Source organism: Carlito syrichta, unplaced genomic scaffold (assembly GCF_000164805.1).
Source record: "Carlito syrichta isolate Samal-C Ts95f unplaced genomic scaffold, Tarsius_syrichta-2.0.1 Scaffold305121, whole genome shotgun sequence".
Taxonomy (NCBI): domain Eukaryota; kingdom Metazoa; phylum Chordata; class Mammalia; order Primates; family Tarsiidae; genus Carlito; species Carlito syrichta.
In genome coordinates this window covers 147,606-171,260 of record NW_007249217.1, presented here as the reverse complement: position 1 = coordinate 171,260, position 23,655 = coordinate 147,606, and the positions used below count along the sequence as shown (strand labels likewise).

General features: G+C 31.1%; 1 protein-coding gene across 3 annotated transcripts in view; it reads right to left on the bottom strand.

Moving 5' to 3' along the window:
• The window catches only part of NOVA1 (NOVA alternative splicing regulator 1), a 158,367-nt gene extending 134,981 nt beyond the window's left edge, over positions 1–23,386 (bottom strand). The window contains exons 1-2 of one of the 3 annotated variants that reach the window (XM_021713984.1): positions 23,148–23,386; positions 21,953–22,096 (exon numbers count right to left, since the gene is read on the bottom strand). In XM_021713984.1, coding sequence (XP_021569659.1) covers positions 21,953–22,096; positions 23,148–23,172 — 169 coding nt within the window. In that variant the 5' untranslated portion in view covers positions 23,173–23,386. Of the gene's footprint in view, positions 1–21,952; positions 22,170–23,147 lie in introns of those variants that run through there. The other 2 variants (XM_008061160.2, XM_008061161.2) reach the window with 2 other exon arrangements.
• Between the last annotated feature and the right edge of the window lie 269 nt (positions 23,387–23,655).

The window sequence follows — 23,655 nt, the reverse complement described above, 5'->3', positions numbered from 1 at the left end:
AAATTAAAAAGTCAGATCCAGAGGAATGAGATAAAACAAGCATCTGAAAGAGGTAAAAGGAGGCAGGATAAAAGATTCCCCAAAAGAGGAATAAAGAATTCCCTATCTTGGCCAGGCATAGTGGCTCAGGCCTGTAATCCCACACTTTGGGAGGCTGAGGAGGGAGGATTGCTTGAGGCCAGGAGTTCAAGACAAGCCTAGGCAACATAGTAAGACCTCGTCTCCACAAAAAATCAAAATATTAGCCAGGCATGGTGGTGTGCCCTTTAAGTCCCAGCTATTCGGGAGGTTGAGGTGGAAGGATCACCTGAGCCTAAGAGGTCAAGCCTGCAGTGAGTTGTGATCATGCCACTGCACTCCAGCCTATGTGTCAGAGTGAGATCCCCTAAATAAATAAATAAACAAACAAATCCCTTTCTGGAGATGTAGACAAGGATTAAAGAAGCAATTATAATAATTTCAAGTATAAAAGGAAGTTGAGGAAGGTCTTTAAAGATTATCTAAAGAAACTGTGAAGCAAGTTCATTTTCAGAATATAAATGTGTTGGCTAAGTTTCTGGGTTGACAAAGGTGAAAAAAGTTTGGAAAGTAGGCATCAGATGGAAGCTAAACTGAAATAAACAACAAAAGAATTGGCTCAACTACAAATATTTGTTAGGCCAAGTAACAGAATCAATCAGTCCAATTTTAGTCTTCATTCAGGGATATTTGGCAACCCAGAGCAAAAGTACATAAAGTGGAAGATAATAAAAGCATGAGGTTGAGCTACATCAAACCTTATATTTATAACTTAAATACTGATAGCTCAAGAAAACAAGGATTATACATTTTCAAAAACTCTCAGAAATAGAAACTGTCATAAAATTGAAAAAAATAACAGTAATAAAATGATGAGTATTCCTTGGAAATGTCACTCATATTTAATTTAAAATCATACCATTCTGTTAAGTTTTCCCACATATCCTTCTCCCTGTGTCTTGATATAAAACAATATCTTACAACAAGTAGCTCTGGATTTAAGCTTCAAACAGAAGTGCGTAAATGAGTAGTCACTTATATTAATACTGAAAAGTATTATCATAAAACACTTTAATAACTTCAAAACATATAATGGACTGCTCCATTCTAATGCCTTTTTAATGTTCAAAAATCATAACTATCCTATGGGATATCTTCTGGTAAATTTATAAGTAAATAATTGTTCTTTGGAGACTGCAAACACTCACTATCATTTGAAAGTTTTGGCATTAATATAGGCTTCAACATGAAATAACTGGAGATTTAGAAAGTCCTTTTTAAGTATTGTTTATAATCTAGTTTAAGATATAAATACAAGTCCCAATTACTTGACATTAATTAAAAATTACATCATAATCTAACCAATCTGAAAAATTTTAAAAACAAGTCAAATTGGGGAAAATTACCTTCATTCAAATAAGCTTTTTGCTTCATAATACTACGTAGTGAAAAGACCAGAGGTTTTGCAGTGAGATAATCTATATAAAATCTGGCGGTTTCTTTTATCCATGCCAGCTCTGGCATGTGTCCCTTTCTTTTCTCTCTTTTTTCTCTAAAAACTTTGTTTTAAAACTTAAAAAAAAAATCTGTCTTGATCAGCTGTATCAAAGTAGTGTAATATAGTAGTTCCAAAATAATAAGTAAGAAAATTTTTTGCAAACCCACATCTCCCATAAATGATCACTAATACTAAGGTATGATTTAACAAAGAAACATAATTAATAAGCACAAGAAATAAAATGTCTTGAATCACAGATTTTAAGCCATAATATTAAGCCAAAAATTAAATCTTAATGTTAAACTTAAAAATGAAATCAAATGCATACACGTGTTCTTATTACTATAATTCAGGAAGCCACAACTACCAGTTTTCCTTCTTTAAAACAGTGATTAAACAAAATTCTACTGTATCACTTATACATTAACAAACCTACAGATTTATTTTGTCTTATTCTGGAAGACTGTTTCCCCAGATCAACTTTCTTTTGCCAGAAAGACATATCAATAAACTGTATGGTTAGGAAAGAAATTAGAACTGTTATACACAATTATTTCATTAAGATATTATAGTGAATCTATAAAAATTCAATTTTTCTGTGTGTGTGTGGGAAAGAACAGAATTTCTTTTAATAACTGAGCACAGAATGAAAAAATAAAATGAAAATAGTAAGGTTAAACCTAATTGATTTAAATTAAAGAGATAAATAAAGCTTATAATAATTTTTCATGGACACTAAAATGAGGATGCTCTCAGTTAATAAGAATAAATGTTTAGTTTCTCAAAATATTTTATAGGAAAAAGAATTACCATTTTTATAATTTTTTCAGATATGTTATTTCTTTAAAATATAAGACTCAAATAGATGAATTATTGATTTAGCACAATATTCTAAGTGGCTTAATATATATTTATTTATTATTCACAATGTATACATAGCACCTAACATGGTTTATACATTTTAAGTTAGTTGTGCCTTCTAACAATAGACTTTATTTTCATATAGTATGATGAACTAGTTTTATTTAAAAATTTCTTACTCTTCTCACCCCATTTTTATTATGTATATATTAAAGGTATAAAAAACATGATGTTTTGATATGCATACACACAGTGAAATGATTACTACAGTCAGGCAAATTAACAAATCACTTTCAATCATTACTTTTTGTGGTGAGAAAAGTACACCTGAAATCTACTCTCTTGGTAAATTTTCAGCATACGATACAATGTTAACTATAGTTCTCATGTTCTATATTAGATCTCTAGACTTAGTCAACCTAAATAGTTACAAGTTTATACTCTTTGATCTAGTTCTCCCCGATTCCTCCCATTTCCCAACCCTAGTAATACTATTCTACTCTTCAAGTCTATGTATTTGACTTATTTTTTGGAAACCGCATAAAAGTAAGGTCACAAAGTATTTCTCTTTCGGTGTCTGGCTAATTTCATTTGGTATAAGATACTCCAGGTTCATCCATATTGTTGCAAATGTCAGTAAACTATCTCCTTTTCAAAGACTGAATAATATTCTATTGTACATATTCATATATATTGTTTAAAACTCGATTCCTCTAGGTATAAAAATATTTATGCTACTATAATGGAATGTTGATACTGACATTCCTTAAAATATGGATTCTTTCCTACAGAGTTCTCTATAACATAAAATTGAACATGAATACAGTTTTCCCAATGCATTACCTTTTGAAATTAGAAACAGTTTGTGGACTTTGCTCAACCAAATAACTAGAGTAGGTTACTTTCTATCACCTACCAGAAAGAGTTTTAATACTGAATTCACAGCCAAACACAACTTTAGGTCAATTCTTTACCTGGCTAAGCATATCAGAACACATTTTTATAACATTTACTTTTGTTTTTATCACCTTCCTTTTGTTTGAGTATTTGGTTTTGCTTGAAGGTAAATACCTTGAACATACTCTCAGAATCATGACAGATTAGGTCTGACTGTAACAGAAAAAGAGCAGGTAAAAATAATTCCAAAATTCGTTTAGTTAGACACCAAGCAGATGAAGCTGCAATTAACACGCAGAAGACAGCGAGAGAAGCTGATTTGGAGAGTTAAGAGAAAGATCAGAATATTTAAAGTCATATTCAATTCTGACATACATATTAGATATACAAGTGATATAAAGTAGACATCTGCATCATTAGTCTAGAGTTCAGATGAAGGTCCAGAATGGATACAAACATGTGGTAGTCATCAAAGAACAGATGGTTATTTAAATCCATGATACTGGATAGGATCACCAAGGGAATAAGCATGAATAGAAAACAAAAAGAGAGAGTGGTCTTAGAACTGAGCTCAGAGAAATGAGAAGAAACCACCAAAGAAGGTTGCAACCAATGAGATAGAGGTGTTCTGTAAACAAAATGAAAAGCTTCAAAGAGGAGGCAGTGGTCACTATGTCAAATACGCTAATTGTTATATAAAGATGAAGACAGAAATGACCTCTGAATCAGAATTATAAAAGTCATCAATGACCTTGACATGAGCAATTTCACTGGAAGGATGTCAAAAATCTTAACTGAAATGGCTTCAAGAAAGAAATGGGAAGATAAGAACTGGAGATAGCACACATATGGGCAACTGGTTTAAGGCATTTTACTATTAATGGCATGGTAGATAGAATGGGAAGTAGTGTTTTTTTAAAAATATGCTTTAAAAAATTGGAGAAATAACAGCACACAATTATAGATTGAAACAAACAAAAAATCCGAGTAGAGTAGGATATTGATAATGCACAAAAGAGAAGAAAAGCATTGTTAAAAGAAGATGTCTAAGTAGGTAACGGGGAATGGAATACAGAATAAAAGTAGAGACTAGTCTTTGCTAGTAGGCACAGAGAAAGTTTATCAAAATAATAACAGAAATTGTAGAGTATGCAAACACTGATACTTACATGGGTAGATCTGGTGGCAGAAGCTTATAAAATTGTTTTAACTACTTTTCTCAGTGAAATACAAAATAAGATCATCAATGAGAATGATGGAAGAGCTTTTGGAATTGACACTGAATTTCATCACATATTGTGCAGTGTAAATTCCAAAGAAAAGTAAAAATGTTACAAGTGAGAAGGAAATTTAGGTTATTATCAAAGTTCACAGCCTATATCACACATTATTCCTCAAACCATACCATTTTATAAATAGAGACAGGGATAACCCTTAGACATCTCTAACCCAGACTCATACAGATTCATCTATGAACTGCCACCATTCGGGACTACTGTCATTCCAGTAAGACTTCACTCTCGTCATCTTTACAGATTCTGAAGATCCAAGAATAAATCCACTGCTCTAAAGATGAGGCCCACAATATTTCATCATTCTGGAATTAAAAGACCTTTAGAAAGTTTTTCAGTTTCTTTATTTTTTCCTATAGTATCTAGCGTAGTTATTTATTCAAAAGTATAACATTCTAAATATAAAATTGAATTTAGTCTATTGTATGAAATATATTAACTAAGGTTTACCTTTTCCACAAAGCAGTCTGAGAACCAGTATGTTCTTATTAAATGTATTGTCCCTCCAAGGCAGAGTAACACAAAACAAAATCATATTTACAGTTCTTCTTGCTACAGTATTATATGAATCTTAAAAAATTAATATTAGATATTTGACAACATTAAGTTTATACAATGACTATGACAAAATATAGACATGTCATTAAAAAATTTTAGCATAATGGCAATCAAGAATAGTGTAATGACTCACAGAAAATATGAATAATTGTTAAGAAATGGAAAGGAATAAATCATGGCCTCTAAAAGATACCTTTAGTAGAATTACACTACTAAAATTTCTTGAATCTTTTACGGAAGTTGCAGGAACATGAATTAGAGTGTTTAAGACTTTGCCAGAGTCAATTAAACCAAACTCTTTAATTTTTATTTTTCCATAATTTTGGGGGGATAGGGTCTCGCTGTGTCACCCTGACTGGACTCGAACTCCTGGGCTTAAGTGATCTTCCCATCTCAGCTTCCTGATTAGCTGGCCTTAAGGCATGCACCTCTGCATCAAACTAAAGAAAACCGTTTTAACAGCTAAAGAAAAAAAGCTGAAAAATAATCCTTATGCATTATTACCTATATTATTAAATAGTTAGCTTCATTGTTTAACACATTAATGGCTTTCTTTTTTAATAATAAAGAATCTTCAGAAGTCTTAAGTATCCTGAAAAAGATTGTGAAAGCAAGTATTAAATATTCTATATGCCACCTGGTGTATTCCTTTTAAATATCTATTAAAGCTCTGATCAATATTTTAATGCTTTGTATCTGCATAAACAAGGATAAAGAGGGGGGCTGATGAATTAAGTTAATTTTTAGTAGTTGTGATACATACAAACCCATGTTTTATAAAAGATAATTATAATGTACTTTAATATTACAAATTCATGTCTCTAGTTTTCTTCTCAGCTATTAGGCAAAAAACATACAAACAAATCAACAAAGCTCTGTATCTGCAGGGGCATAATAGAACACTTTTCTAGGCTATGCAATAAATATACCCACCTGGCTGAGATTGGAAGGACACCTTAGGATATTTAGAAGTCCACAAACTCATTAACTAAGATAGGTGGTTTGCTGAAAACTCGTTCCTATCTATAAAAATGATTATCAGTAGTAATTACCTACTAATAAGAACTTATATAAATAAGACATTTAGAAAAATCTAAAATAATACATACAAAATTATTTACATTAATTATCTTAAAGGGAAAAAATGAGAGTCACTTTTAATGTTCTCTGTATTGCCTGCATTTTACAATTATTATTTAAAATACTTCAATTTTAAAAATCCTTATGAAAATGTTTTCCTTTTTAGAGTCATATTAATTTATTTCACATTTAAAAATCTGCTGTACCAGTGTGACCTCTGACTCTCTCTCTGCCTCAAATGAAACAAATATGAGAAGGATGGGGTGGAAAAATAGTCCTGAAATGCTTGATATAACAGATATTATGTGACACGCTTTTAACAGCTTTCCTTTTTGGTACCTAGACCAACAACTTTCAACCGTGAAAGAAGTACTGATAGCCCATTATGCAGATTTTAAAAAGGTTGGAGATTCAAGATTAAATGATTGACTAAAATAGAACAGCTAGTAAGTGGCAGAGTTGGAATTCAAACTCCCATCTGACACATTCTCTATGAGTAGTGCATTCCACCATACTTCTATAGAATACATTAATAAGTACTGAGTTGAGCCGGGCTCGGTGGCTCAGCCTGTAATCCCGTGCATTTGGGAGGCTGAGGTGAGTGAATTTCCTGAGCCCACGGGTTTGAGACCCGCATGGGCAATTGGCGAGACCTCAACTCTACAATAAAACAAAAAATCAGCCGGGCGTGGTAGCATGTGCCTATAATTCCGGATACTCAGAAGGCTGAGGCGGAAGGATCGCCGGAGCCCAGCAGGTCGAGGCTGCAGTGGCCAGGAGCAGCCACTGGATTCCAGTCTGGGTGACAGAGTGAGACTCCAACTCAAAAAAAAAAAAAAAAAAAGTATTGAGTTGATGTGATAATCCCTTAGTAAATTCAATTGTATAATAGCTATAGTATATTTTCCTCACATAAAAATGTTGACCATATTGGGTACTATCATAGTACCAGACCTTTCATTTGGTTAGACCTTTGCAATCTTAAGTCTATTATTTAATATATTTTTAGAGTAGTAGCTATATGTTATTTAAAGAATGGAAAACAAAACTTCATAGGGCTAAACCAAAAACAATTTAATCATTTCATGTAAATAATCTCAAAGATAAGTAAAATTTCAAACTATCTTAGTGGTTTAATATTAACATGAAGATAGAAAAATATGAAAATATCAAGGTACTATGTATATACAAGTCTGATCAGAAAAAAATGTTTTTATGTCTCTAGTTTGCTTAAATACTACACTTTTTTCTTTTAATGGCAAAATTTTAATTTGCAGAATTTCCATCTGAATAGGAAAAAATTTACAACCCATCAAAAATATCTGATTACTCCACAGTAACAAAATAAAATGGCTGATGGACAGTTTGGTGAATTTTACCTAAATTTTGAATATTCTACTTTCAAACTCAAATATATAAATAATCTGATGCAAATGCAGACTAGTGTTATAGAATACAGCAAATAAACAATTTAAACTTGATATATCACCAATATTTTATCTTTCTTTTATTTTTTTATTTCACCTTTCACCATCTGTAAAATGAAAATAAAAATTCCTGCTGGCACTAATGCTTTGAGTTGAAGTCTCACTCTGCTGACCAGGCCGGAGTACAGTGGCGTGATCATGGCTTCTGGGCTCAGGTGATCCTTTCCGGGCTCGGGTGATCCCTCTGCCTCAGCTTTCTGAATAACTAGGACTACCAGTGTACACCACCACACCCAGCTAATTTTCTTTTTCTTTTCTTTTTTTTTTATTTTTTGGTATAGTCAAGGTCTTGCTATTTTGCCTAGGTTGATCTCAAGCTCCTAATGTCTCAGCCTTTCAAAGTGTTGGGATTATAGGCGTGGGCCGCCACACAGGTTTCACAGATGTTTTAAGAACTAAAATAAGTTACAGAAATGTAAGAGCTCATTAAGGAAAAGCTGATAAACAATAAGTATTTTTAGTTGTATAGTCTTTGTCACAATTCCTATTAACCCTGATAGAGACAGTTTAAATGTAAACATAAAGAAATTCAGTCTGGTTTTTTAATAGGAAGAATTTGCAAAAGATAATAAATGTAGGTAACTGTTAGTTGAAACATTTTCCAAATGCAAAATTTCTTCAAAATTTTCCTCAAAAAAGTTGTACTTATCCTCGACAGTTTAAGTAGTCAAAAAATGTATATATAATCTTTACCTATATTACTTATCCCTGAAATTTAAATTACCTAAATTAGTTATACCCATCACATTGCAATTACTACTTATTTTTAACACAATCTGCTGAATGATTTAAAGAACCTTCTGTAAAAATTTTTGATAAGAGTAATATTTTTAAAAACCAAAAACATTATATCTAAAAAAAAACTGGAAATATGGAATTCAAAGTTGACCATTTTGTCCTAAAATATTTATTGCAATTTGCTTTTAATGGCTTTACTGCCAAGACGCTATAGAATCTGGAAGTTCTTCCCATCAACATATGTACTTTAAAAAAAAAAAAACAGTTTTTAATCTTATTTACTTTACTAGATGATTTTTAGCCATACCAAATACATTGGCATTATTATTCCTTAAGAAAAAAAAAATATATACTATTCGCCCTTATAAATCTGTTAAATCATGTACTATATATTTAAAAATTCTAATTTTGACAAACTTCAGATAGTAAGTTAATTACTAAGTTTGATTACATGTAGATAGTTTCAACAGTACAAATATTTTTACAAACTTAAATACAGGGATTTTGAGTAAAGGGTCTGTCAGAATTATAAGCCCACCAGCAGAAGAATATATATATATATATATATATATATATATAAGTAGCAGTCTTCTACTGTAAAATTACTAAACCTAGTAATGCAGCACATTTAACATGCCATTTGAGATAGATGCCAACCTAAACTGCCACATATGGCATGTGTAGTTCATTATCACAGTTTGTGTTTTCATATGCAGAGACATTCTAGTTTTTCAACAAGATGTCAAATACACCAGTGCAGCTAAAAATATGATAAAGCTTTAAGAGAAACATACCTTTCCTTAAAAAGTATAGGTATACACTTCAGAATCAGTTTAAAATATTACTGTAAAGAAAACATGGTTGAAAAATTTCAATTGAGAAGATATGCTTAAATATAAAATAAAATATATTCATGGCAGAAAGTATAAAAGACATTAAATAAATGTTATTTTGAAACAAATCACAAACACAAATTTGATTTAAATTTTTTTTTCTGGAGAAGAATTGTACTTGCTCTACAAAAATGAATTCAGGGTTCGGCTAGATTATTTATTGCTTTAAAAACAAGTCACGAAATTATACCACGATACAGATATAAATTTTAAGACTCTGAGACTTTTCTTATGATTCCTTTTTATACTAAATTCAACCTTGAATTATACAACCAGTATTATTATGAATAACATTTAAAATAAAGATTACACAGTGAATATTTTTATTTTAAATCCCCATCTGGTGCTTAATGTCACTTCAGCTGTTCAATTTTTTAATGTTTCTCTACACAAATAGCCAATAATTGAACAAATCAGAATATAATGCAAGACAGATTTTTAACCTGATTTTTAAAATAAAAAGTTCAATAGCTTTCAGACTTTTAAAAATTCATTTGACTATGTTCAGAGCAACCAATTAAGATTGATTCTTATGAAATAATTATTTATCAATGATGAAAAATTCTGCTGAATCTCAATAATCAACCAAAATTCAAACAAAATAATTACACAAGAGAGAATTGACTCACAGTAAATTTTAATTTTCATTGATGTAACATACGAATATTTTGACAATATAGCAAAGGTTTAATGTTTGAACTGTATCTCACACACACACACAGCATATAAATCACTAATTTTCATCAAATTAAAAGAATCTTTTCATATGCCAAGAAAGTGAGAAAGATCTACATATTGAAATAATTTAAGAAATAATTTTTCAAGTATGTCATTCTAAATTGTAATGAATCAAAAGTCAACTAAAGAGTTTTCATGCATACAGCAAAACATTCTTTATTGACATTTGTCATTTGCTAGGTTCCCACATTCTTTTTCTTCCACACTCAGCACATAGTTGCTTAAACAAAACTCATATTTCTTTATATTTTTCATATTTCTAGTTGCCCCACCTTTCTCTTTATCTTTTTCTTTCTAAATTAATTAGTCTTTATTTGAATCATATTTACTAGGCAGAAAGACAGACTTGCCAACCTAATACTTAATTCTGCTTTTAGACATTTTGGACAATCCATCCTCCCCAGTGAAGTACAAGTTTCACTATCTATATTTACACTAATATATTTTAATTACAGACACAAACTTTCCGTCATTTTATAGACACAATAGATGTGTATTTTGAATAATTCTCGTGAATGAGTATCTCCAAGATGAATTATTTTTCACTCAGGCTTTTTTTCATCTTACATATGTAATACACTGTCTCTTTTCTGTACAAATATCTATAGTGTCTATCTCTCTACCACCATCCCATCCCACCATTCTTACACAAAGCAATATCCATTTTTTATCTGGTATCAAACTACTTTTGGAACCCTGAATATACTAGGAATTTTATATATCTCCAATACTATATGTTTTCTTTCTCTGTGCTTCAAATGACTTTTAACCCTTGTCCACCATGAAAACTAACAATCAACTCTCAAAGCCACGTCAGCTCCTATTTGAAGTCTTTGAAGTCTAACCTCTCCCTCCTAAGATCCTGACACTGACAGAGGTAATTTCAACTTCTAGATATAATTCTTCCATAATACAGTTATCAAACTTTATTATACCCCGATATTTATCTAAATCTTCAGGGCACTGTATACTTAGCTCCAACTAAGCACACTAATGTCCATAAAACTTAAAATCTGAGCATACTGGTAGAAAAGAAGGGCAGGTGAGGCAGTCAAGTAAAACATTACGAAAGGCTGATTTTAAGCCACTGCACTCCACCAGATCTTTAAAAATAAATAAAACTTTATACAAATGTAGGGAACTAATAATGAGGCAAGAAAGTATATCTATTAAATCTTTTAAATTAATTTTATTGGTTATTATAGCAAAAATCGAATAATAAGTATTAATACAAGAAAAATGCTAGTATTTCATGCATCTCTCTAAATTTTGAATGTTTACAAAGTTTTAAGACTTTAAATTATCCCAAACTCAATAACTTTCCCAAAACTTTATTATTAAATAAAGTAACATATACCTATACCCTGATATTTCAGTTAGTCAAACTCTAAGCAAATACGTTCCGCTCTACTACATAACTGGTAGACTTTCTTTCTTACTAAATAAGAAAATAAAATTGTCTAGATTTTAAATATCAGAATGTAACTTACCCTAACAAAGTCACATGTTACCTTTCTCATTATAATTGGGGAATAAGATATTAAAATATATTATAATTAAAACATTCAATAAGCACAATTTTAATATGTCATTTTAATTTAGAAGTTAGTAATATTTGATTTTCAAAGTATCTCAAGAAAAATCATGAGTGGTCTCTGTTTCTTATTGTACATGTGACCATGTGGCCATAAACTATAATGTGATATAGCTATAAAATCTTATAATATAGGTAACTTTTAATTATTTATGAACAACTAAATTTAATCAAACTCACGTTGCTTAACTCAGACTATCTTAAAGGCAGTCTGCATTTTAGAGGGGGCTTTGAAGTACTCTCCATAATACTGGCTTTTAATTTTTTTCATATAGGAAAATTCCCCCATAATACTCCACTCTTGTTCCATGATACCTGGCCAATACCTCTCCTACCACTTCTGTAGATTTCTTGTTTGTTTTGAATCTCTGAATTCATTATTTCACCTATTCAAAAATATATATTTTATAAACCCACACACACATCATCGAAGTAAACTAGAAATATAATTAAAAAGTAAAACTGGTATGCCTTCCATAGCTACTATAATGGTGTTACATCAGCACCTCACAGAAGAAACCTCAAAGTGTTAATTCATTCATACATGCATTTAAAATTCCAGCGTCCTGTACAATTAAATAATTGTGCTGTATGTAGAACACACTAAAGCAGTCAAGAAGAGTGACATAAATTCCCCCATATCAATGAACTTAATCCAATTATTCAAGTGATGTGAGTAAAGACTATTACAAACGAATTGTTTTAATTTAAAGCTGTAGAAGGAAGTCTCCAAAATCACATTAAGTACTTTTATAATTATGTTAGAAAGTAGTCCTTAAGCCTATAACACAATGAAAACAACATCAGAATTCTGATTAACTGAGTAGACCAATTTAATAAGATGGACAGCCGAAATGGAGAAAAGAGGTGGTTTCAAATTAATAATTACTCCATAACTACATTTGTTATTCATGTTGTCTTACAAGTAGTCTCATGCTTATTTTTTTTAATCACAGTATTTTTTACTTTTTAAACCATCTGTTATGAATCCCCCACCCAAATAGGTTATATTAGGGAACTTTTAAAATAAAAGTCCTAAAAACTTAGTAAACAACCATATTCTTGAAATCATCCGTGAAAACAAAATTTAATTTAGAAAGTCTATATTTTTTTAAAAAATTAAGACTAGTACTCTGTTTAACCAAAAAATTTAAAAAGTATTGCTAAGGAATAATAGAAGCAGGAACAAAACTGCAAATGAAGAAAAGTAGCAAATCTCCAGAAATCAAATCACCTTAAAAACACTGCCATTTTCAAACAGTATAATTACAGGAAAAGAGAAAATGACAAGGCTATATACTCTAAGCAATATAACCTATCATATCCTTTTTAAAAAATGCAGTAATGACTAAACAGCACCCTGTCTTTTCTTCAGTGTAGCATGTCAGCTAAAAAATGAAAATCATAAAATAATTGGGCTTTCGTCTTAGTTTGTGCTGTTGTTGTTGTAATCGTTGTTTAAAAAGAACATACATTTATTTCAAAACTAGAGGAGATGGGGGAGAGAGGAAATAAGGACTTATTTCCTCAGAGTCAAATCTAAACGGGGGTGGGGAGAAGTAGAGTAAAACAAGAAGAGGATGAAGTACCTACTGTAATTGTACCACAAATTCAGAAAACATATTTAAAAGTTACAGGACATTTACTGGCATATAAATCACTTAATCTCTTGGAACCATGGTTTTCTCAACTGTTAAATGAAAGTTTTAGAAGAGAACATCTCAGCTCCATCACTTTCATCTAGTTCCACAATTCAATTATTTCTCCAACTCCTTTATTTGTATTTGTATTTTATTATAAAGATGTGGGGTACAATTCAGGGTTACGTATACAAATGTCGATTATGCAGGTATCCTGTTGATGATGTATGACCCTCCTTCCCCTAGCAGTTTCCCTCAACTGCCAATCCCACCCCCCTCCCCTGAGTTTCCCATTACTGCCAATCCCTTTCTCACAGTATTTAGAAAGCCTCCTAGCTACTCCTAAGTGTTGCCTTTAAGACTTTGACAGAAATGGCCACATTACAAAAAATCTTAAAACAAAATTTAAGTAGAAAACAACAAAGTGCAACTTCTCAAAGAAAAGTTGAGCATACCTATATTCCTTTAATGAAGGAAAAAAGCATTTAAATAATTCTGAGTAGTGATGACTAAATAGCTGCCTATACCTAAGCTCATAGGAAGCACCTGATTATCAAAACACATAATAACTGACAAGAAAGAAGCTTCCAGACAGATTTCACACTAATGAATGAAACTATGTCTTTTTTAAGTGCGTTCATGGCTTTTAAAATCATGTTAGTCTTAGAAAAATAAAAACAGTAAAAACATGAGTTCTACAAAGAATAATTTAAGACTAAGTATGTGAATGACCTCTCCCAGTAAGAGCTCACTTGCCTACAACACTAACCACTTCAAGACCAGGTATATCAAGGATGAATGTAACCACAATTGAAAAGCTGCAGTTTTTCTAAAAATTTAGCAACATAAAACAAATTAAAAAAAAAAAAAATAACATAAACACATTCCCTGCTAGACTGTGTCACTGAAATGTGTTATGATTGCTTCTATGCTACCCTTCCCCCAGCTTACTGGATCTTGAAGTAGTTACTGTCTAATCTAATTCCTAGAGTGGGAAATTATTTAAATGAAAACAAACTTCTTTAGGTTCAGAATGATTTTTTGCAAATAAGTAACCTGAGAGTCAGCATATACTATATCCGAGAAGGAATGCAGGATTTGAAATCTTATTTAATTAATAAACCTGTGTGAAAACTTACCCTGTGAATAAAATTATGGGGCCTTCAATGTGTAACTATTCTAAAAATCTTTAAAATGGAAAGAAAAGTTATTCCTCAAAAGTATGCTCAGTTTTATGGAAAAAAAGTAAAAAAACACTACCATCTAAAATTTAAAAATTACTAAGTTCAGAATGAAATTTATTTAAAAAGTAAACATATACTGAACATCAGGAAGACATAAAACAGGCCTTGAAGAAAGAAAGAAAAGCATAGCATCAATTTTAAGTATCAACTACTGAATAAAATTTGTTGAGGTAAAGACAAAAATGTATTATTTTCCATACCAATCATCTTACCAGAATCATTTTGCTGTTAAAAAAACCAAGATACTCATTTCATTTTTCATCTGGTCCTGTCAACGAAGTTATGACAGGCCCTGCAGGAAGCAGCAAAAGATCAATGATGACGTACAGATAGTAGGTGTTTCATGATCCAGATTTGTCATGGAAAAGGATATCCATGTAGTGGTTTGAAACTTTGCAAATATGGGGGGAAAACCTCAAAAAGTTTATCAGTGCACTTAATTCTTTTTTTTTTTTTACCTTGTAGTCTTAAAATGTTTGTTCTCATTCAATGTTTTCTTTATTAAAAATTTTAAAATATAGTACAGTGTGTGAAATTTTAAAGCATCTTTTTTATACTGATCAGATTTGATTTTTTAAAAAAGTTCACTTTGTCAAAAATGAAAAACCCTAATCAAAAATGAAATTTACATTTTAAAGTGTTGAACTTCTTAACCTCTGGAGAGAATTATTTAATCTTATTTTCTTTAATTACTATAATTACCAGTAAACAGCAACCATCATAATTAAATTAAAGTAAAAGTATTTTCTTCAGAATCAAATAGTTATTGACAACACTGTAAAAATTCCTTCAGGAAAATTATAAATTCCTTCAGGAAAATTATAAATTACAAAAGATTATAAATTACAAAAAAATTAGAAAAAAAATTTGTGCAACTTCAAAATTTACTTACTCTTGTGGTAACTGACGAAGTATATTCGATGAATACCAAAAAAGTTAAATAGTGAAGTTAACAGAAGAGTCAAAACTACAAAACTGCTTCACAAAGACTCCAAATATTTTTTATATTCCAAATTATTTAAAAACAGTATGGCACTTTGCCAGATTTAGTTTAAAGATATGTTTACCTTAGGAACTGTTCTCCATTAAAAGGCCAATTAATGAACGGGACTGTGATAACAGATACCTATATACTGATTGGGAATATTATGAGAATACACAAGAAACTTTGACATCATAGAAGCATACTCTTAAGTCAATACCTCAAACAAATTAAGAAATTTAAAACAGTAGAAATAAATGACAGACTAGTTGTTTTGAGTATGTGTCTAAACTTTAATTATAATAAAATGTACAGTAATATTTCAACATGACTCTTACATTAAGTTCAAACATCTTAAAATATGTTTACTATTCTATACTTGTCTTATTTCTTGGAACACTTTGAAATAATCTGCAAAGCTTTCTTGCCAAAGCCCTTAGTATTCTACAAAGATACACCATAAATTTTACATACATGATTTTTTCCTCCTATAAAAATTAAGCAAATGTTAATCTGAGATAATAATTTTTAAAAGGAGCTACTAAGTACTTCTACTTATTTCCACTCACTCATGTTTTAAATCTGTATTTGCAAAATAGAGAAATTTCAATTACTTCTGACTTAAGGTTATTTTCTTTTTATTTCTATACCTAAAGTCCCCATTCTCTTTTTATGTACATTCTGTCAGATTCACAAAAAATCATTTTAGTTTAAGTATTTACATATTAAAAACACAGGCAAGCTGGAGTCATATCTTTAAAGAATAAGATGAAGAAAATAGAAACATCATCACATCCCAAGCATCAGAAAGTATTGAAAGGTATTGCTTCATATCGTGCACATTGCATTTTATACCATGACACTGTCTCTGAGGGTCAGGTTAATTAAGCTTCACAGCAGCTGCAGTGCAATGTGAGACACATACTGCTTCAGTTCCCACCAGTCCAGTCCAATTACCTGTAGTATTCCAGTACTGGACAAGTGACAACCAACCTCTTCTCCCCAGTCACTTGCTCCCACTGGTCTACTGATAAATGTTAAAACAAACTAACCTCTTTTTGGAAAAGACTGCAAAGCTGAATGCACCTGCTGCAGGCTGCAATGATGAGTCCCAGAGAGATGTTTGTCAGTCAGATCTCTGCAGATGTTGTTTAACTTTATGCTAAAGCTGTATCCAAAGATGGAAATGAGATGGCAATCAAGCACAAATCTCCCACCCTTGTCCCCCCAGTTTTATTTCGAAAAGAGTGCTTGCTTATAAAAGTTGTGCTTTAAAATACAGATCTACTAAACAGGACACAACTAAGATTCCGTGGCTTAAAACTCTAAAAAGTTTATTAGGTGCTGAATTTTAGTTTACAGGTGGCATAGCATTTATTTAATAAATGCCACGTGTCATTTAATAATTTTTAAAAATTATCTTAAGCCAGAGCAAAAAATAACAAAATAATAAAACTATAAAATATATACATTGTTGATTGATTGTTGGTTTTTAGTGAAACCACATACTCCTTAACATTTCCAAGACACAGATCCCTTTTCCTCTTAGTATGTTATATGAAACACCTTCAATACATAAACATTGAACTATTTCACCAACTGTGTTCACTACATTTAAATTATTCCTGAAATCCTTTGGGGTGGTATTTACAAGACCATGCTGTTAGATGTATTTCCTTACAATGTCACATATTTTAAATGAGCTATTTTACCAAAACCCAGAAGGCTTCAAATAGCAAACTTCAAAGTGACATTGTGTATATGATTCATGAAGAAACCAACATTATAAGTTAATGTTGCTCTGTAACTTACTATATAATGATAGAAAATACTACATCAAAATGAAATGAAAACTAGAATGAATCACTAAAATTTTAATGCTAATTCATCTTTCTAAAATTCCCACAAAACACGAAGTATAAAAATTATATCTTTTGGAAACTGCAATGTGAATGCAGCTTATGCTATGTCAGTAATGTACCTTCTTATGATAAGATTTTCTATTGCTTAAAATAATAAAATAAAGTATTAAAAATAAATTTAAACATAAAAATACAGCAAATTTTCAGAGATACTAATGTCTAAGTAAAAAATTATTTCTCCTTTAACTTAGGATATAAAGACAAAAGATAAAAGTAACCCTAACAATAGGTAACGTGTCAAATATAAACATTATAACTTTAAGATTCAAGGTAAAACAATTTGTGTGTCAGCAACTCTTTGATTATACTAAAGTCAAAGGTATAGCACAGTGTAATGAAAACTATCCTATTAAACCCACCCAGTAATGTTGAAAAATATACCACTTTATTTTCTCTATTTGCTACAGTTTTACTTATCCATTAATTTTGCATTAAAACATATACCAATAAATTTCCATGATTCCTTCCATCTAAGATCAAAGAGAAAAGTATAGACTGCAACTTTTAGAAGCTATAAGAAAAGCATTCACATTTGACTACCAAAAATATAATACTGTTCCTCCAATAATGTAAACAGAAGTAATGTGTTTTAGGCTTCATCATTTACTCTGATTTTCAAGAAATGATCACGCGGATACAATTCCAACCCTAAAGTTTAAAGTGGCCACAGAATTTTTCCCATGTCAAAATAAAAGCAGTATAGGGCATTTCCTTCATTAAAAAAAATTAAAATTCTTTTTATGATTTAGGAAATGTAATGTATAAATGGTCTGTTTTTTGGGTTTTTTTTAAAGACACCACACAGTTGGACAGTGAAGAAAATTAAGGTATAACAAACCAAGGAATAATAAGTTCAAATTTTAACTAAAAGACCATAGAAGAAAATATTTTTTTATTGAAAGTGATCCAGTTTTATAACCACAAATATGAAAACAGTATAAAATATACACAAATAGGTTCTAACATTAAAGTGAAGGATTCCTGTTTGACTGATGTAATGAATATATCCACAGCATCATAGAATAAAATTAGTTATACTATGATGCACTGTAAAATCTAAGGCACATATGAAAATATTTATTTTATACATCTGTTATTATTACCAACAAATAATGTATTCAGTAAATGTTTCTGATTACCTACCTGAATCATGCATTAAATAATTTTAACAGACAAAATCAGTCTGTTTCTTAACGAAAATTAAACACAACTTCAGTTGCCAAAGAAATTTTAAAAACCATCACCATTCTAACAATACATACAGTAACATATCTCTCAAAATGAGAAAGAAAGCTGTTTTTTACTACAAGGTAATTTAATATAATCTAATTATAAAAGGATATACAAATAAATTTAATTAGCTTGCTCTAATCATGTTTTTTTTAAAAAAAGATATATTCTTAAACCACCAGAATTCAGCATTCTATAAAATTAGATTTTTAAAAAATAGATAAGTGGATTATACAGTACAGTAAAAAGTAAAATAAATCTACTTGTAGATGATTTTTTTTCTGATTGCAGTAATTGAAAAATACATTTTATAATTCTTCATCACACAATTTTCCTGTTATTTTATTTAGTATAAGACATGTTGAAAAACAATGTAATATCCAATTGTACAAATTCTAAATTCAAATCAATTCATGTACAAAAATATTTTCTTCATTTCAAACAAAATGTTTTAAAATTACTCAGAAAGGCAGAGTTGCTTAAGATATTTTGAAGATAAAAAAGGAAAGCAAATAAACATGTGAGGAAATGATAATGGCTATGCTTTTAAAAAGTGTAATTTGATTGAAATTGAGTTGAATTTTATTAAAATATCCCTAAAGTATGTCTGTATTCTGTATTATATACCCTGAAGAAAGTTTTCACAAACACTAGTATTTTAACTAAACCTTATGAACACAATTACATTGTTTCAAAACTTGGATAATTTGAGAAAATCCATTAGGTTATACAAATAAACCCCAAATTATTTCCTCAAATATACTCTCTTATCAAATAAGAAACTGAAAAAGGCTTCATGAAATAAATATTGGTCATCATTCTAATAGGACATGATAGCCACATATCCTATATGTGGCTATCATGTCCTCTATATATATATATCCTATATATATATATATATAGGATATGTGGCTATCATGTCCTATATGTAGCCTTTCATGTATGTGTGTGTGTGTATATATATATATACATATATATATATGAAAGACACAAAAAGGACTTCCAAATTATTGCATTAATCCTGTATGAAATTCTTCATACCTTAGTAATATGAATCACAGCTTTGTAATTTAGCTCATCTGAGAGATATAAGGTAAGTATTCATTATGTATATCTGAGCAAAAGAGGTTGAAAAGAGCTCAGAGGCTGTTATGATGAAGAATACCAGGACCAGATAATTCCACAGGCTTGTGGTCAAGTGTGAACAGAAAGACTATTAAAATTAAAGTCTATCTGAAGAAGAGAGATTATCTGTCCAAACAAATAATAATCTAGTTAAAATTATATTCTAGTACAAATTGTTCAGAATTCTTAAAGCTTCTTAGAAACTACAAAGCTGCATTTTATCCTTAAAATTGATCCCACACTGTGTGATTGGCTTCCACCTGTTAGCGGAAAAGTATAAGCCTTCTTTTATCGGACATTTCAACTCACATTTGATCAGGTTACGTCACTACATACACAAAATTTTATTCAACACATTTCAGCTTTCCATTTTTTCCAATGAATATTCTTGCTCTCTACAAATGACATGCCTCAGAACTACAAATAAAATATCAATTTCAATGTAATAAGCAAAAACTGCACAACGAAGTGGACTAAAAACAAAAGGTCTAATTTGTAGTGCATCCCTTCCAACCCACTGAAAATAAACTATATTCAAATGAAAAGGCATTTAATTTACTATTTGGAATATCCTTGATAAACACCAATTTTCTGTAACATCCCTGCACATCTGATACCACCTCATGTATAATGCAAAAATGCTACTTCATTTTCATCTATTGACAGTGAATTTAATCTACCATTGCAGCTCTTTTCCCAGAACTATCACGTTATTAATTCTGTAATCAAGCTCTTTTGAGTGCATTTATTTGTACTAAAGGTTTACACAATTCCATATTGATTTTTTATAATATATCTTTTAAATGTATGAATATGGATACGTTAGCAAACTTTCTTAATGCGCAAGGAAAGTTTCAGAGACAAGAAAGCCATCTGCAAAACTACACTTATAGGTAACAAACTTTAAGGGAGCATCCTATCTTATAGATTACATTTTAGTTTAATCAATTTAATGTTTATGAAATATGCTACATTTAATTTACATACCTAAATGATAGTTTGAACCATTCTAAAACCTTCCTATGCAGTACAATGATCCATTTCTATCACCAAGTGATTGGCTATGAAAAAGAAGTCTTCCAAATCTTCAGCTTAAATTCATGCCAGATGTCTTTGCTGTATTAAAGAACTCTTACTGAATTAGACCACTAAAAGCAAATTAACTTTTCTTTCCCACCAGAAAAAGAAAAATAAGTAGTATCGGACCCCACAGCACAGAATTAACATTTTTGATAGCCATAAAAGTAAAAGAACCTAAAAATAAATCACAAAAATTAGATCTAAGTTAAAGAAAATCAGCTAATAATGTGTTATCTAGGACAGACAGTATTCCATTAGGGAAATTTTTTTCATTAAACTTAAAATACATATTTTGATTAGCAAAATATAAGAAAAAAGAAAAAGATGAACATGCAGAACTATTTAACACGAAATAAAAAAGCACACTAAAAATTTAAAAATAAAAAAAAAATCACACCACTTAGGAAACTTGTCACATTCCAATAGGTTACTGTACTATCTTAACTGTTAACATATTTTAATCAAATACAGCTTTTAAATAACATGAATTCTGAAGCATGATTTTACTTCTCATAATAATATAGACTTCCCTTTCTCAATTACATCAAAACCACAATATTTTTAAAAATACGAAGAGGCAGCACTTGTCCTCTTTACTTCACTCCAAAGTCAACAAACAAAGCAATGAAGCAGAAAGAGGTACATAATGGAATCAGAAATAAATGGTCCATTCTTTAAGAAGCCTCCCTACCCCCCTCTTCTGAATTCACTCTAGACTAATTGTCATTACAATGATGTCTGAAAACTTCAGAAGAACCCCATTTCCTGATGCCAGCTGTCAAGGTTTCTATCTTTTTGAGTCTTTTTCCTGATAAGAAGTATTCAGCAATACCCTAAAGAATCATCTTGCTATTAGTCTAAATGCCATACACAGTACATAAGTTATAGTAAAAAGACATAGTCAACAATGGAAATATTCTGAAAATGTTTCCATAATATACTCTAATATAGCAAAATATAAATAAAGTCTCCACTATTGTTTAAAAAATTATTTCAAGACCGCACACAACACATGTAGATCTTCTCTTTCTTTCCTTGGGGACTCATCAAACAATCTCTTCACCATTGCACCTACCTGGGTAAAAATCTTTGGACTTAGACAGCTTGATGGTGGCTCCAGTTTCTTTTTGCAACTGAACAATTGTCTGTCCTCCCTTCCCAATTATAGATCCAGCAGCATAACTAGGTATGAGAACCTTTAGAAAATACTGGCCGTCTTCTGAAAAATGCAAAGAAATATACTTGGTTAACATGATATTTCAAACTTTGTATCCCCTCTCCACCCTCAAGAGAGAAAAACAGCAACTAAAGCATTGGGCATGTAGCTGCAGGAAATATGAAGTTAAATTTTTTTTCTGAGAATGAAAATAAGTCAATTATACAAAAACAAGCATGTTCAAAATGTTTCCCATGTTGTAAGATTTATACTTTCAAACTTGGAATTAAAATCTAAACACATTCTATTATGTTTCAGCACTGTAGAAACTGATGACTAAATTCCAGTTGTTAGTCCAAACATGGAAGTCTTCCAATTCTGTCTGTAGTTACTATGGCAAAGGAAATGAACTGACCCTTTAACAAAATTTCAGAGATTTATAAGATGACAAACCTTCACTTAACATATTGAAGAAGAAGAAGAAGAAGAAGAAGAAAAAACCAAAACCAAAAACCCAGGACTGTAAATAGTGATGAGCTATATTTATTTTTCATTAGCAAACACATAAGTACCACAATTAGCCATTGCTTGTATCCTAAAGTACCAAGTACGCAAAATAACCATTCTCCTAACAAATAATACACCCAAACTGTGGAGTGTATTCCAAGCCTTCAGTAACTGCTAGGATATAACTCAGTGTGGACTGGCAAGTCTAACTAATCCTAGTGTATTTCTTTAGCACTTCTTAGTCTAACGTGATCTCGTTTAAGCTCATTAATTAAAGGACCTTAAGAAGAATCCTGCCAATACGAAAAAGCTTAGGAGTCATTTAAGTTAAATACACTTAAAAGTGACCAAACAGATAATGTTCCTTCTCCAGAATAGTCACAATTTTTAAAACGGAGAGGGGTCGATGAACTAGGAAAAAGAAAATGAAATGTTTTAGAAAATAAAGCCAACTCCACAAACTTTAATTTCCGTCAACCTGATCATGTCTTATATAAACACCCCGGTAAATCCAGTTTCCTTATGTGAATGAAGGTTCCAAATCTTGCGGTGTACCACTCACAAGACCCCCATCCGTCTATCATGCATATGCTGGAGATAAATTCACCTCTGCTTCGATGCATTGGGTGCATTGTTAAGATGACTCCAGTGCAAATGAAGAAGCGATACCGGTCCCGTTATAACTCATCTTCCAGGGAAGCGCAGGATGTTAACGAACAAGTCACCGTACCAGACACCCCCACCCTCATATGCACACCCCTGAAGACAAATCAATGAAAATATTTGCACCGACAATATAAGGGCGGTAAAGACGTGCACTCCTCAAGATTTTTGCATACTACTTGTGGCCCAAAGCGAGAGGATGGAGAGAGGAAAAACTCTCCGGCGCCCCAGTCATTTGCAGTCCGCGACCCGAGTGCCGTTTATTTATTTATTTATTTGTATCAGACTGTTCAACGCAGCGCGCATCTTCAGGCGGCTAGCCCCTCACGCTGGGGTCACCCTCCTCCTCCTCCTCCTCCTCCTCCTCCTCCTCCTCCTCCCGAAGGGACCCTCTCGCCCAGGTCTAGGATATTTAAATGGCCAACCTCTGAACCGATTACAGGGAAAGAGAG